At 41.4% G+C, this 17,278-nt stretch overlaps 1 protein-coding gene across 7 annotated transcripts in view; it reads right to left on the reverse strand.

Moving 5' to 3' along the window:
• Positions 1-4,260: 4,260 nt before the first annotated feature.
• Positions 4,261-17,278, reverse strand: part of PHACTR4 (phosphatase and actin regulator 4) — a 69,753-nt gene continuing 56,735 nt past the window's right edge. For all 7 annotated transcript variants that reach the window (XM_036444825.2, XM_036444824.2, XM_045584951.1 and 4 more), the window contains 5 exons: positions 14,806-14,861; positions 12,383-12,444; positions 9,150-9,287; positions 8,488-8,564; positions 4,261-6,357 (listed from right to left, as the gene is read on the reverse strand). In XM_036444825.2, coding sequence (XP_036300718.1) covers positions 6,342-6,357; positions 8,488-8,564; positions 9,150-9,287; positions 12,383-12,444; positions 14,806-14,861 — 349 coding nt within the window. In that variant the 3' untranslated portion in view covers positions 4,261-6,341. The remainder of the gene's footprint in view (positions 6,358-8,487; positions 8,565-9,149; positions 9,288-12,382; positions 12,445-14,805; positions 14,862-17,278) is intronic.

Genomic DNA, 17,278 nt, shown 5'->3' on the forward strand with positions numbered 1-17,278 from the left:
GAGGAAGGGAGAGAGATAGAGCTAGAAACATCGATGAGAGAGAGTCATCGATCAGCTGCCTCCTGCACACCCCCCACCGGGGATACCCCCGCAACCAAGGCACATGCCCCCGACCGGAATCGAACCCGGGACTCTTCAGTCCCCAAGCCTACGCTCCATCCATTGAGCCAAACCGATCTTGGCTATACGGATACATTTCTAATAGCAAACGTACAGTTCACGCCGTCTGGGGAATGTGCTGTTAAACTCGTCAAAAATAACTTTGGTGTAATAAACATGCAAAATAGAAAAAGACATCTAGAAATGGGAGGATGAGGACAATTATGTGATACCATAATCAATAAAGAAATTTAAAAAAAGACATCTAGAGAAACGCGGAAAGTCTAAAAAGTGGTTGAATCTGCCCCCTCACAAGTGAAATAGACGTTTGATAAATGCGTCGCTAAAGAAGGCCTGGTTAAAGTTAAAAGCCTCCTGTGCACAACTGCGGGAATATCCTGTTAAACTGTACACTTACAAATGGTTAAAATGGTAACTTTTACGTTAAGTACATTTTAACACATACACTCCCAATATAACGAATTAGGCAAGTAAAGAATTCTGAAGATACATGTTGCTGTATAATGTTACAAATGGGATAGAATTTCTAAGATGATGTTAGGTGAATAATGTTATAGAGCTATCACAGCTGGACTATAACGAATAGAAATATTTGTGGTGTTCCTTCTGTAAGATGTTTGTGCTGAGTGGTTTACATACATTTACTGTCACAGCAATTCTAAGTCATTGGAATTATTACCCAAAATTTAAGATGCAAAACAGGACCAGAGCAGTGGTTCTCAAAGTGTAGTTGGTAGACCCTGGGGTCTCTGAGATTCTTTTGGGGTTCCATGAGGTCAAAACTATTTCATAATAATACTTCCTTTGCCTTTTCATCGTGTTGATGCCGCACTGATGTAAAATGAAATAGTGGGTAAACTTGGCTGGTGTCTCAGCTTTTCAGGGCCTTGTTATCAAACTGTACTGGTTTTTCATCATCAAAGATATACAGTATTTTATTTTTTTTAAATATATATTTAAAATATGTTTTATTGATTTTTTTACAGAAAGGAAAGGAGAGGGATAGTCAGAAACATCGATGAGAGAGAAACATCCATCAGCTGCCTCCTGCACACTCCCACTGGGGATGTGCCTGCAACTAAGATACATGCCCTTGACTGGAATCGAACCTGGGATCATTCAGTTTGCAGGCTGACGCTATATCCACTGAGCCAAACCAGTTAGTGCTTTTTAATATATTTTTATTGATTTCAGGGAGGAAGGGAGAGGGAGACAGAGATAGAAACCTGAGTTGTAGGTAAAGATTTCGAAGTTATTGGAATAACAGTGCTGCCTGAAGTCACCTTGGGAAAGTAGGAAGAGTGATGAGAGGACATGGAAACTCATGATTTAAATGGTGGTCAGGGAAGAACAGGGAAACATGATTGGAGGAGAATCAGGAGACGTGGGTGTCTGAGAAGCCAAGGAAGAAGTTTTGAGGGCAAGAAACATGGTCTAAAATGTTCATGTTGCAGAATAAATACATTAAGAGATGTAAACAGGCTTTTGATGTAGCAATTAAGAAATCACTGGTGACCTCAGGGAAAGTCATTTTTAAAAAAAAATCCTCACCTGATCATATTTTTTTCCATTAATTTTTAGGGAGGGTGGAAGAGAGAGAGAAAGACAGAGATTGGTTGCCTCCTGCATGAGCCCCCACCAGGCCCAGGCCCCGGCCCTGGGAGGAGCCTGCAGCCAAGGTATGTATGTGCCCTTGATAGAAATCGAACCTGGGACCCTTTGGTCTATCCACTGAGCCAAACTGGCTAGGGCAGCCATTTTTATTTTAAATTTAAATTCAGATTTTAATGAGTTGAATGAACATGGCTTTAGAAAGGAAAACGTGCATTTAGATCACAGGTCACAACCAATGTCGAGAAGCCTGCTCAGTTTACTTCCTCCTCTACTTGTTACTCATTTAGCTCAACTGCTTGGACTGTACAGAAATTTCAGTTGTTTAACATTAAAATAGGTTATGTGAAGGAAGTGTAGGAAAAGCAATAGGCTGCATATGATCAAAGGAAGATTTTTTTAGGGTAGGAAGAAGATAAACTTTAAAAATATATATATCTTATTAATTTTTTACAGAGAGGAAAAGAGAGGGATAGAGAGTTAGAAACATCGATGAGAGAGAATCATTGATCAGCTGCCTCCTGCACACCCCCCACTGGGGATGTGCCCGCAACCAAGGTACATGCCCTTGACCGGAATCGAACCTGGGACCCTTCAGTCCGCAGGCCGACGCTCTATCCACTGAGCCAATCAGGTTTTGGCAGAAGATAAACTTTAAACAAATTAATGGATGAATAAAGTGTGGGTGTATCCTCAGTAACAGATGAAGGGAAATTGAGGGCATTTGTTCCTGTCAGATGTTTTTAAAAAATATATATTTTATTGATTTTTTACAGAGAGGAAAAGAGAGGGATAGAGAGCTACAAACAGCAATGAGAGAGAATCATTGATCAGCCTCCTCCTGCATATCCCCCACCGGGGATGCACCCTTAACCAATGCACATGCCCCTGACCGGAATCGAACCTGGGACCCTCAGTCCGCAGGCCAACGCCCTATCCACTGAGCCAAACCGGTTTCGGCCTGTCAGATGTTTTATGAAGGAGTGGTATCCACAAAAGAGACAGATGGAGCAAGTGGTGGATCCAGGTTGCTGGTGGTTCCTGTTTTGCCCTCAGGCCTCCTGGAGCTGGAATTGAAACAGTGGTTGTTGTTTTGGTATCAGGGCTTAGCTTTTTGTTGTTGTACATTCTCATCTTTTATAAGTACACTTTCTATCTCATCCACTTCCACTTAATATCCACTAGACTCCTCCCCTGCTCGCTTTTTAAAAATATATATTTTGATTCCAGAAAGGGAGAGAGAGGGAGGAAGATATAGAAACATCAGTGATGAGAGACAATCATGGATTGGCTGCCTCTTGCACACCCCTTACTGGGGATGGAGCCGGCAACCTGGGCATGTGCCCTTGACTGGAAGCGAACCTGGGACCCTGCAGTTTGCAGGCTTACACTCTATCCACTGAGCCAAACCAGATAGGGTATGGACTTACCCTTTTTGATAGTGGTTTTCCAAACCTCTCACTCTACTACAGTCCTCCCTCTCTGGGGATATAGTAACCTAAATCCATAAGGACCCTAAATTCATTGTTTCAGCCAACACTGGGCAATGTGCACAGGCAACAATGCTTACCCTCAAAAGGGTAATGGCAACGGAGGCCTCTTTGGAGGACTAGAAGGAAAATCTGGGAGCAGGTGGAACCCAATGACATGAGTTCTGACTCATGGTTTCTTTAAATCCTGGGTAAAGGGTGGTGAACTAGCCAAGGCCAGGCTCTGAAGTGACAAGTAGAAGGTGAGTCACTGCTGAGGCCACCATGAATGAAACTGGGCTGCTAGCCAGAGAGAAGTATATGAGGTATGAACTGTCTTACTGTGGTGTCTGCCTGTGGTCTGATATGTGGTCCAAACAGAGTAATCCTTATAGGGATGATCGGGATGCAATTGCTTGTCCTTGAATATATGCAGAGTGGTCACACAACGTGCTTTGACCTTGGGGAAGTAACTTCATCTCTTAGGTTCTTTGATGGTAAAATGAGTCTATTTCTACTTACTTCCCAAACTATAGATGGGATAAATAGGATAAAGGACCAAGAGCAATACCTGGTACATACTATGGGGTTCACAGTTGGTTTTTATCTCTGCAGCCTATTCTTTTTCTATATGTGTGCAGTCATTCACAAACATGATTGAGTATCTCTGGCTACATTTAATGTTCTTTTTTAAAAAAATAAATCTTTATTGATTTCAAGAGAGGAAGGGGGGAGGATAGATAGAAACATCAATGATGAGAATCATTGATTGGCTGCCTCCTGCACGCCCCCTACTGGGGATTGAGCCCACAACCCAGGCATGTGCCCTTGGCTGGAATCAAACCTGGGACCCTTCAGTCTGCAGGCTGACATTCTACCCACTGCGCCAAACCGGCTAGGGCTACACTCAATGTTCTTACTATTATCTTTCCCTATTCATCTACTTCTCATTAAGGCTGTCTAGCAGTATTTTAGATATATTTTTTAAACAGACTTAAATCTTTTGGAATAAGGTAAATATAAAATAAATACTTCACACCAGAATAGTATAGTTTTTTTAAAATTCTAAAATACTTTAATAATTAATGTTGGTAGGAAGACTGATATACAATGCAATTATTTATTTTACAAGGAGATTCTGTACATCAGGGAAGCATTTTAAAGTACAATACATCAGACTTTTATTTATTCTATACACTATGACTGTGAATTTTTACTTACAAGGAAAGGACACAAAATCCTTTATATTTATATGTATATATATAAAAATCACCTGAAAAGACTTGACCCCCAAAGTATCTTGTTTCAAAAGAACAGGAATGAGATGAAAGATGAATTAGATTTCTTGGTGGCACATAGAAAGCAAAGAAGCAGCTCAGGAAGTCACATCCTATTTCAAGCTTGGCACATTAAGGGAAAGAAAGGCAGTAAAGGGTTTGACCATGTCATGTTAAGCCACAGAGAATTCTGACATAAGCCAGGTAATCTCCAAACCAACAAGACTGAAAAGTTAGAAGTCAAGTTAGCAGGTAATGTGCTCCCGCCTTATATACAGACCTCTGACAACATTGTGGAGTTGTCTCTTATCCTTTCCCCATGTTAACCAGTTTCAAGGAGATGTATATTTTCATAGCCCTAAAGCATTTGACAGTCACTGAGGAATCCAATACCTCCTATTACCCATACAGGGAGAGAACACTACTTCTAAGGTCACTTGAGCGTTATAATGATATTCTGACTCTTCACCAAATCTTACATGGACATAAAGGAGAAAAAAAGGAAAAACCTATTGAAAAATTACACATAGAACAATGGGGACTGCAGAAGAAATCTATAAAACAGCCATAATTTTAAGAACATTAGGAAGAAAAAGCTACATTCATTAGTTAACTAGAAACTATTTTTTTCTTCCATTAAGTGTGCATAGGAATTAGAGGGAAACAGTGAGGCTGTAAGGTTTTCAATAAAAATTCAGAGAAAGCAACTGAATCTTGTTCCAGGAAATCATATTAATATATATTACAACGAAGGGGGTGGAGGCAGAGCCAATGCCAGGCACCACTGCACTGGCTCCAGCGTGGAAGAGGAGGAGGAATGAGGTGGAAGCTGCCTGAGGGGCAGTGGGAGGACAGACATCTGTGGTGAGGAGGAGAGGTGCAGGTCATGATGGTGCCCCTCGTCATCGCTTTTCCAAAGACCTGATTTAGCACCCGACATCCCTAGGACTTGGCTGTGATTCTGGCTGCAAGTGTGGGGGCCAATTGCACACACTCCCACAGAGCTGCCCCAACTCTGCTTTACGGAGGAGGATGTACCTATTGGGCAAAATGATTTACAGTATCGTTTGGTGCAACAAACGTACAACAGCTTTTAACATTGAAGCCATGAGTCACTTTTCTGCCAAGTTAGCATTAACATAAAGGCTTTTTTTGGTTTTGTATACAGAAGACACATGCTTTTTTGCCTTTTCCCAACTTGGGAAAAGTGCAGGTCAGAGTGAACATACGTTTCCATGACTTCGAGACTAAAATAATAATAATTAAAAAAAGGAAGCACTCGATAGATCCTGAGCTGCTTTCAGGCTGGACTGCCTGCAGAGGACGGTATTGCTGTTCCAAGAGGTATAGTGCAAGGTGACATGCCAGCGTGGCAGAAAGCTTCCCCTGGAAGTGGGGGCCCCTTTGCTAGAAGGTGGGGCCCTCTCAGTTATCCCCACCACCAACTGGATTCAATGACTGGAATTTAGCGCCTACACAAGTGGGTCCCACAACCAGGACAGAGCAGGTAAGGCTGATGGTGCGAACTGTGCCTCAGCACAGGCAGTCACATTGGCGTGGTGCAGCCAATAAAACACGGAACCTGCAAGTGGCTCAGAACGTTTGTGGCTGGTGAGGGAATGCCCCCCAAGTAGGCTGCAATAGGAAAAGGTTCAAAGCACTGACAGAGTTCAGTTTTACTCAAGGCAGCACATGAGAATCCATTCCAGTGAAACGCTACATTCATACAAGCGCTGTTCACCCCAGAAGACTCAATTCCGGCTGTGCTGGTAAGCGCTGAAGTTCCCGCCATGTCATTCTGGAGACCAAAGCAGCAAAGCAGCCCTGTTGTGGGGGGCTGTTTAGTTCCTCTCAAACTTCAGCATCATGGACGATGGTAGCTAAAAAGGGTGATCAAAAAAGCTGAGTTACCAGATATTATAGATTTAAGTAAATAAATAAATAATAAATAAATAAATAAATAAACACATATATATTGTTATTCATATCAGAGAGGAAGGGAGAGGGAGAAATAGAAACGTCAGTGATGAGAGAGAATCACAGATTGGCTGCCTCCTGCATGCCCTTTACTGGAGATTGAGCCCGCAACCCAGGCATGTGCCCTTGATTGGAATTGAACCCAGGACTCTTCAGTCTGCAGGCCAACGCTCTATCCATTGAGCCAAATCAGCTAGGGCAGTGTGCTATCTTTAGACCTTGTTTCTCCTTGCACTCTAGGCTGAATATTCAACTATCTTCTAGGCATCTCCTCTGTCATGTGATAAAGGCTCATCAATCGTTTATTACCTGCCTTTCTCTTAGAAGCTTGTTAAGAGCAAGGACTTGATCTTGTTTCCTGCTATGTCCCGAGTGTAGAGCATTGTATCTATCATGTAGTAGCTGCTCAATAAATATTTTTATTTATTTATTTAAAAAATATATTATTGATTTTCCACAGAGAGGGAGAGGGATAGAGAGCTAGAAACATTGATGAGAGAGAAACATCGATCAGCTGCCTCCTGCACACCCCCTACTGGAGAATGTGCCCGCAACCAAGGTACATGCCCTTGATCAGAATCGAACCTGGGACCCTTCAGTCTGCAGGCCGACGCTCCATCCACCGAGCCAAACCGGTTTCAGCTCAATAAATATTTTACTGAAGAAATGTCCTAAACTGTTCAACTGTATTCCTTATTGATATTAGGGACCTCAGAAATCACAAGTTACAAGTCTGAGTCATTTTGACTACTTCCTTTGATTCATACCTGGAATCAACAGATTGCCAAGTGTCTTTCAGATCTCTCTCCCTTCCATTCTCACCATCACTTCCCTGCTTTGAGCACTAGTATGCTCACTACGGCTATTACAGTTACTTCCTAACTGCTTTCCTGCTGCTAGTCTCTCCACCCTCCCATTTCACCTTCCACACTTCCACCAGAGCTGGTTCTGAAATAAACAGAACACCAATGTTTCCGACATCCCAGCCTAACAGTCAAAGTTCTTCAAAGTACCTCATCTTGCTGGCCTCAACTTCACCACACTGTCCCCATACATCCTCTTCTCCAACTACACTTCCTGTTACCCACAAATACCTTTGTACTTGCCTACCTCCCACAGCCTTGCTAAAGCTGGTTACAATGTTCCTTTCTTTCTTCTTGTCCAAATAAATTATTTTACATACCGTATTTTCCGGCATATAAGACGACCCCCTAATTTTAGAGTTAAAACATAGGTTTAGGCCTATATTCGCCGTATAAGACTGCCCCCCACTTCCGAGGCAACACCAGTTCTTTTTTTAATAGACCGCCTCTCTGACTCTGGCCAATCTGAGCAGGCTTTTTATAGAACACAGTAATTGTCTTATATGCCGGAAAATACGGTACTTCAAGATCCAACCTAAATGTCACCTTCTCTATGACTCTTTCCTTTATTGTTGTCTACTATAGTACTTTCTTTAAAAAAAACACACACATGTTGTTATTGATTTCAGAGAGAAAAAGAGGGAGAGAGAGACAGAAACGTCAATGATGAGGGAGAACCACTGATTGGTTGCCTCCTGCAAGCCCCCTACTGGGGATTGAGCCTGAAAACCAGGCATATGCCCTGATCAGGAATTGAACTGTGACCTCCTGGTCATGGGTCAACACTCAACCACTGAATCACACCAGTTGGATGAGTATCCTTTTTTCTTTTTTTTAAAATATATTTTATTGATTTTTTACAGAGAGGAAGAGAGAGAAAGAGGGACAGAGAGCTAAAACATCTGTGAGAGAGAAACATTGACCAGCTGCCTCCTGCACACCCCCCACTGGGGATGTGCCTGCAACCAATGTACATGCCCTTGACCGGAATCGAACCTGGGACCTTCAGTCTGCAGACCGACGCTCTATCCACTGAGCCAAACCGGTTTCGGCAAGTATTCTTCTTTTAAACAATGTCATTTGAGTCTTTCCTATCTGAACAACTCTGGTGGTGTGTTTGCCTTTTTCAGAAATGGTTAGCTCACAGTATTTGGGTCTTTTGGCTCTTACCGTGTAAAATGTTTGCTCTCTTCATGAACTTCCATCTCCGAACTTTTAAATTCATTTAATTCTTTTCTTATGGCAGCCTGTGGAGTGAAAGTGAAATGTTTCAGCATTTTTTGTCTGCTACAGTATTTACCACTGGTCTCCATTGTACTTCACTCTGTGAGTCACTGTAACCCACAGCAGGCAATCCGAGGGAAGAAAGAAGCCCGGGCAACACATAGGGTGAAACACTGAGCCAATACCCACTGCCTTCCCTGACACCAGCATCTCATAATAAACTTACAATTTCCAGTGAAATCAAAACACTTGAAGAGCTTAAGAGATATTATAACTTTTATAGTTTCCACGCATGAAAAATGCTTTTCCTGTTTAAACGTGAAATATGTTAATTACTAACATATGATACCCAGACTCTCTCCAACCAACATAATCACCATTAAAAATATGTCTTTTTTCCTTCCAGATTTCTGTACTGGGATGTAACTTCTTCCAGTTTTGTTGTTGTTGGTGGCAACATTAATATCAAGTTTTGTATTTCGTATCTTCAATTAATGTGTATCTTAAATTTATTAATTAAAGATACAAATTTAACATTATTATTAAAAACAGAAATTTTGTTTATGTTTTCCTTTCCATTAGTGTTTTGCATAAAGAGAGAGACAGACCTTGTCGGCAGGGGTCAGTTTGGTCCAAGGTTTGTCAGCTCGCCGGTCATAATCTTGAGCGTCAGTTACCTCCACATATTCATTAAACCTCAGAATCTTCCTGGCAAGGAGTTCAGCCACAGTTGGCCTTTGACTTAGCTGGAAGAAATGGAGCCTGTTAGTTGACTATGCTGAGAATCAGGCATCAATCATGCATTCAAACCGCCTCTAATCCAGTGGTTTACCCTTCGCTGTATATTGGAGTCACATAGGGACCTTCAAACACTTCTGATGCCTGGGTCCATCCCTAGAGATTCTGGGTATTGATCGTGTTGTTGTTTTTAAATCCTCACCTGAGGATATTTTTCACTGATTTTTAGAGAGTGAAAGGGAAGGTATGAAACATCGATTGAGCGAAACACTGATGTGAGAGAGACGCATTGATTGATTGCCTCCCAAATGAACCCTGACCAGGGCCCGGATCGACCTGCAACTTAGGTACATGCCCTTGACTGGAACTGAACCCGGGACCCTTCAGTCTATGGGCTGATGCTCTATATCACATGTGTCAAACACAAGGCCCGCAGGCCAAATCCGTCCCGCCAGGCCTTGCAATGTGGCCCGTACCGCGCTGTCATCACTGCACTCCGCTGCGTTTCCATCACAATGACAGTTTATGACTGTTCAGTAAACCATTCGGCCCGCGATTTAGGCTGGATTTTAGATTTTGGCCCCTTCTCTGATTGAGTTCGACACCCCTACTCTATACACTGAGCCAAACAGGATAAGATGAGAGGTTTAAAAAAAAAAAAAAAATACTTTTTAGAACAGATTTTTGTGGATGACCTGTTGCTCTCCCACACTGCTGGCAGTCTTGGAATAAATGCTTATATATGATTCAAACCTGTCTTGGAATAAATGCTCATATATGATTCAAACCTGTCTCTGCTTAATTGGCTCAAGTAGTGACAGGCAGCATAGACCCATTGATTGTTCAGTTACAATACTGCTAATAAATAATTCAACCAAAATAAATAAAAAAATAAAAAATGGGAGAGATAGAGAATCACTGATCAGCTGTCTCCTGGGGATGAGGCTGAAACCTGGGCATGCCCCGATTGGGAATGGAACTGTGACCTTCTGGTTCATAGGTCAATGCTCAACCACTGAGCCATGCTGGCTGGGGGAGAGAGGTCAGCATGGCTCAATGGTTGAGAGGTGTTTTTTTTTAAAAGCTCCTGAATGCACAGCTAAGTTTGAAAACCATTGCTATAAACAAGTGTAAAGTATTACCAGTGCTTCTCAAACTTTAAATGCATACAAAACACCTGGGGGTCTGGTTAAAATGTAAATAAGCTAGTCTGGTAGATGCAATTCTGCATCTCTTACAAGGTCCTGGGTAAAGCCAATGCTGTTGGTCCATGGGCCAGGTTTGAGAAGCAAAAGGGTCAGGGCTATAAACTTACATATAATACATTAGAAAGCGAATACATTTAATATGAAAATAATATCTTGCCGAAGCCGGTTTGGCTTAGTGGCAGAGTGTTGGTCTGCGGACTGAAGGGTCCCGGGTTCAATTCCGGTCAAGGGCATGTACATTGGTTGCGGGTGCATCCCCGGTAGGGGGTGTGCAGGAGGCGGCTGGTCGATGTTTCTCTCTCATTGACGTTTCTAGCTCTCTATCCCTCTCCCTTTCTCTCTGTTAAAAATCAATAAAATATATTAAAAAAAAAAAAAGAAAAAAAAAGAAAATAATATCTAGTGGGTAACATTAAGGGTGAATTTATTTTCAACACGAACCATGTCCAGGACAGCAGATTCTGCAATACTTTATGATTTAAAATTGCACCATCAGTAACCTGCACAATCTGAAGGCAGCGAGTCCTGGCCTCTAGCTGTTCTTATTCTAGCAAAGATACTTCCTCTGATTCTGGGGGAGGGGAGAAATGAGGAAGAAAATGTCTAGATCCCCTCATTCTCTTGTGGATTATTATGTTTAAGAAATATCTAGAGCACTCAGACCAAAATAAATCTACAGGAAGCAATTACAAACCATTATGGTGAGAAGAAAAGGAAACAGGTACCGTATTTTCCGGCGTATAAGACGACTTTTGAAACGAAAAAGTCAACCGAGAATCGAAGGCAAAAGACCAAAATTGCACAAAAATTACCTGCAGATCTTGATGGCAAAGTAAGTCTTCTTTGAAGTGGGGGGTAGTCTTATACAGCGAATATAGGCCTAAACCTATGTTTTAATTGTAAAATTAGGGGGTCGTCTTATACGCCGGAAAATACGGACAGGTATTAATACTAGAGCTTTAGAGCTAATACACGTCTGGTACAGAAAAGATTCTACCCCAGCCGAAGCCGGTTTGGCTCAGTGGAAGAGGGTAGGCCTGGGGTCTGAAGGGTCCCGGGTTCGATTCCGGTCAAGGGCATGTACATTGGTTGCGGGCACATCCCCAGTGGGGGGTGTGCAGGAGGCAGCTGGTCAATGTTTCTCTCTCATCGACGTTTCTAACTCTCCATCCCTCTCAATTCCTCTCTGTGTAAAATCAATAAAATAGTGGTAGAGCGTCGGTCTGCGGACAGAAAGGTCCCAGGTTCGATTCCGGTCAAGGGCATATACACTGGTTGCGGGCACATCCCCGGTAGGGGGTGTGCAGGAGGCAGCTGGTCAATGTTTCTCTCTCATTGACGTTTCTGGCTCTCTATCTCTCTCCCTTCCTGTCTGTAAAAAATCAATAATAAATAAATAAATAAATAAATAAATAAATGGGAAAAAAAGAAAAAAAAGATTCTACCCTAACAGATCTGGGACCAAGGAAAGAAATCCTAGTTGGTTTTTCATGCTTTTCAGATATTAATAAGGGTCAGTTTATTCTTCCCCAGATTAGAAAATAACCAGTTTGCCTTACAGAATCGAATGTTTCACACTCCCATTACCATCTCTATATTTCAATAGGTTTTAATTTAGAGCCTGCATCAAAATCCCAGGTCTATCAAATAAAAGGTAAAATTTAATGTATTTACTGAGCACCTTCTTATGCCAGGCTTTCTTTAAATAGTAAAAGTGAAGGAAAAAAAAAGCTCTTGATAACATTGTGTTATTTTCTATATTTGCATCATGTATTCTATTTTCATAGCAACCTATGGCAATTCAAGTCAAGCGATTTTTTCCCCAATCAGTAAGGTCATTCAAATATAAGACATGCACTCGGGAGACAGACAGAAACCGACACTGGGCGATGTACCTTTCTAGTGAGCCGACGTTTAATCTCCCGCTTTTCTGCCTGACGATCAGCTTCATTTTTAGCTACAGTTGAGAGTCAGAAACAAAAAATGTTAATTCACAATGGCAATCTGCATATCAAGCTTTTCACTAATTACAGTGCAGGTGTTTCTTACAGATTTCAAGTCAGAATAAAACATGAATTTTGGGGATGGCTAACCAAAATGGCTAGTCAACTGGTAGTCTAATACTCAAGAGCAAGGGTAGCAAACTATGGTACAGAGTCCGGAATGTAGGCTACACACACACACGCACACACGCACACACACACACACACACACACACACACACACATTTATGTTGCAGTTAGATTTTATTATTTATTTATTTAATTAATTATTAAACTATTATCTGTGTACGTATCTTACCATCGACCCCCCCCAATACATACCCTCCCCCCCCAGAGTTTTGTGTCCATTGGTTGTACTTATATGTATGTATACAAGTCCTTCGGTTGATCTCTTATCTCCCCCAGATCTCCCTACATTCCCCGCTGTAATTTGACAGTCTGCTTGTTGCTTTACTGTCTCTATATCTATCTTTTGGTTCATCAGTTTATAATGTTCTTTATTATCCATAAATGAGTGAGGTCATGTGGTGTTTCTCTTTCATTGACTGGCTTATTTCACTCAGCATGATGTTCTCCAATTCCATCCAGGTTGCTGCAAATGATGAGAATTCCTTCTTTTTTATGACAGCATAGTATTCCATTGTATGTAGGCTATATTTTTTATTGCCCATGAGCTGAGACTAATTTTTACATATTTTTAAAAATATCTCCCCCCCCCACTGTGCTTTATTTTATTTTAAGGTTAACTTCTACCTCTGTGTTAAATATGTTTTTACTTGTTTTGAGAAAGAGAGGTGGAAAGAGGGAGAGACAGATACACTAATGAGAGAGAAACATCAATCAGTTGTCTCCTGCACACCCCCCCTACCGAGGATTAAGCCCACAACCCTGGCCTGTGCTGTGAGAATCAAACCCGTGACCTCTGGTGCATGGGTCGACGCTCAGCCATGGAGCCACACTGGCCGAGTTGGTTTTTTCGTTTTTAAATGATTACATTTGAATGGTTTGAAAGGTACCTAAATAATAGCTTCCTTTTATTTTGACCCTACAAAACTGAAAATATTTACTCTGTGTCCTTTAAAAAAACCCTTTGCAGCCCTGGTCAGTGTGGCTCTTTTGGTTGAGCCAATGAAAGGTTGCCTGTTTGAGTCCTGGTCGGGACACATGCCAGGCTTGTGGGCTCGATCACTGATAGGTGGCCACCAATGTTTTGCTCTCACAGTGATGTTTCTCTCTCTCTTTCCCCCACCCCTCTCCTTTCCTCTCTCTCTAAATATTGACAAAAAAAAACCCTTTTTTAAAAAATATATATATTTTATTGATTTTTTACAGAGAGGAAGGAAGAGAGATAGAGAGCTAGAAACGTCAATGAGAGAGAAACATCGACCAGTTGCCTCTTGCACATCCCCTACTGGGGACGTGCCCACAACCAAGGTACATGCCCCTGACCGGAATCGAACCCGGGACCTTTCAGTCCACAGACCGACGCTCTACCACTGAGCCAAACCGGCTTCGGCACAAAAAACCTTTTTTAAAAAAAATCTTAATAAACAACAAAAACCCCTTTTCAGGTTCATGCTCAAAGGTAACCACTTAGAAGGGAGATCACACTAAGTTTTGTGTGATAGGTTTGTAAAGACTCCCACACTTTAACATTTACTAAGTGATTAAGTTGCATATATCCAATCAACAATGAGAGAACAAGGCCAAACTGAGCATGCCCACAGTAACCCTATGAAGCCTAACCCTCTTCGGTGTGTGGAGGTTTTCAGGACCAAATTTTTTCACCCTGTAACATGGAAGAATAGATCTGACCTCGATTAGAATGCTATTTCAGGAAGTTAATTATGTACGGGGGGAGGGGGGGAGGAGAGGGGAATAAATACATGGTCCTTTTTTGTGACTAGAGATATGAAAGTCTTAAGAGATGAAAAAGGCAGCAAGTCGGCTGCACCAGCCCTAAGATTCCACCTGGATCAGGAGGGCCCTCCAACTGCACAGCCACTCTGCTTCCTTGAAGAAAGGGAAATGGGAGGCGTCTACCACACACTGTGAGATCCTCCCCCAGGCTCAGGGCAGGCTCAGGAGACTGTGAGAACAGGAAAACGTCCTGTCGCATCCCAGGACACTAAACAATACTGCAGTGTTATCTTGTAAATAAAGTTTGGGGAACTCTGTTCCTTCAGGGGAAAAGCTGTGAAAGTCCTTCCTTGGCTGGAATACCCTCTCCTCGGCCCTTGCAGAAAATCCTTCTCTTTTATATTACAGTGAGAAATGTATAAAGAAAATCTGTACAACTTTATAACCAGACTCACGTTGTAGTATATTTCGTTGTTCAAGTTCTTCTGGTGTTGGTCTTTGACTCAGTCGTCTAAAAAGAGAAATAAAAATATTATCTATGTTAAACCTCTCAATCCTGTTTATAAAGACCTGTTTTGTTCTTTGTTTTATATTAGTCCCAAACTGTTTTGATATTTCTTTTCTTTTTCTTTAATATATTTTATTGATTTTGTACAGAGAAGAAAAGAGAGAGATAGAGAGTTGGAAACATCAATGAGAGAGAGTCATCGATCAGCTGCCTCTTGCACACCCCATACTGGGGATGTGCCCGCAACCAAGGTACATGCCCTTGACCGGAATCGAACCTGGGACCTTTCAGTCCCCAAGCCGACGCTCTATCCATTGACCCAAACTGGTTTCGGCTGTTTTGATATTTCATTTGTTTACCTGATTCAGCAAACAAGTTTCACATTGAAAGTGTTCATACAGGTATTACAACATAAAAAAAGAATCCTATATAATAAAAACCTACTATGCTAAGTGTCTGGTTGACCAGTCAGCTGTTCAATAAATCAAAGCATAATATGTTAATGATATGCTAAGGTCTCTCAACTGCTTGCTATGACATGCACTGACCACTAGGGGGGCAGATGCTCCTATTGATAGGTTAGTTTGCTGCTGGGGTCTGGTACATCGGGACTGAGCAAGATGGGCCAGATACACCCTGGAGCCCTGCTGCAGTCCGTACCCGGCTGGCCAACCTCCTGCGTCTCTCCCTGGCCCCAATCGTGCACCGGTGCGGGTCCCTCAGGCTGGCCTGTGCCCTCTTGCAATCTGGGACCTCTCAGGGGATGTTGGAGAGCTGGTTTTGGCTTGATCCCACAGGCCAGGCCAAGGAACCCCACTGGTGCACAAATTTGTGCACTGGGCCTCTAGTTGTATGTCTGAACAGGAGGTCAGAATTCTAGTTCTAGCTCTGACATCAACAAGCCCTAACACTACAAAAAACTCAGTCAGACTCTGAATGTACTCATCTGTAAAAGGAATGTTTGGATTGGACTGGTGGCTCCTGAACATATTTGCTTCTTCAGCAAGTCTGTTAGTAACACAGATCCTTCAGGCATACTAAGAAAAATTTCTGACCGGAATCAAACTTGGGCCCTTTCAGTTCGCAGACTGACACTCAATCCACTGAGCCAAACCAGTTTCTGCTAAGGACTGAGATTTTAAAATAAGGTCCTCTCTATCAAATATTTGATGAAGTGAGGGGCAATGATATATATACAAAGATAATAATTTAATTAAAAATTAAAAAAAAATAAAAATAAAATAAAATAAAATGCAAAAAAATATATATATTTGATGAAGTTTCTCATCATCCACAGTTCTGAGATGTTACCAATGATGTGTCATTTTTGGAATCAGAAAATTACTCATTTCTTATATATATGTATATATATATGTATATATATATATATGTAATTTTCTAATTTTATATCTATTAGATATATATCTATATATCTATATATCTATATATCTATATATCCCTAATATGCAAATAGACCAAACGGCAGAACCACCGAAAAACTGAATAACCGGTTGCTATGATGTACGCAGACAGTTTTTGAAACACATGGTAATAACTATTTTTTTTTAAGTTTTTAAAAAAAATTTAATTAATTAATTTATTTTTTATTTCAGAGAGAGGAAGGGAGAGGAAGAGAGATAGAAACATCATTGGTGAGAGAGAATCATTGATTGGATGCCTCCTGCATATTGGGGATCAAGCATGCAACCCAGGCATATACCTGACCGGGAATTGAACCATGACCTCCTGGTTCCAAAGTCAACACTCACTACTGAGCCATGCAGCAGGGCAAAGATTCCCATCTTAAAAGAATTCCTAATTTTGATGGTCTTTTGCTGACAAACAGAGGGCCACAGTTTTGCATTAAGAGTGCCATCCTGGCCAACAGCACAACCAGGTAAGGAGAGGAGAATATATTTTAGTTAATGAACATTCTTAATTACTCTGTAAGTAATGTGTCACCAGTTCCATCTCCTCTTCCTCATTCTGTCAAGAGATACATCTGAGTTGGAAAAAACACCTGTCTGTATACCTGGGCTCAATGTGTAATATATTGTGCAGGTAATTGGCCTGCATTCAGTTTCTCTGTGCTTTGGGTTCCAGTTCACTTGAAAAATATAGTAACATAATGAAAAAATATGTATAGTAACATTTTGAAAGGAGGCAGTTACATGGAACATGTGTAAAGATATAATAAAAAGTGTGGGTGTGCTCTTTAAATGGGCTGGCATCTCATGCTTGAGCAACTGGATAAATGACAGAGGAGTCTGGGAACCACCTGGATTCTCTAAAACTTAAAACAACAACAAAACGTATCTTATGGTTTAATTTCCAAGTTTTTAGAGAATACTCAACTGGGTACAATAGGTTGTCTGTGTTTTTTAGAATATATTTTTATTGATTTCAGAGAGAGGAAAGGA

This window comes from Pipistrellus kuhlii, unplaced genomic scaffold (genome assembly GCF_014108245.1).
Source record: "Pipistrellus kuhlii isolate mPipKuh1 unplaced genomic scaffold, mPipKuh1.p scaffold_m20_p_2, whole genome shotgun sequence".
NCBI lineage: Eukaryota > Metazoa > Chordata > Mammalia > Chiroptera > Vespertilionidae > Pipistrellus > Pipistrellus kuhlii.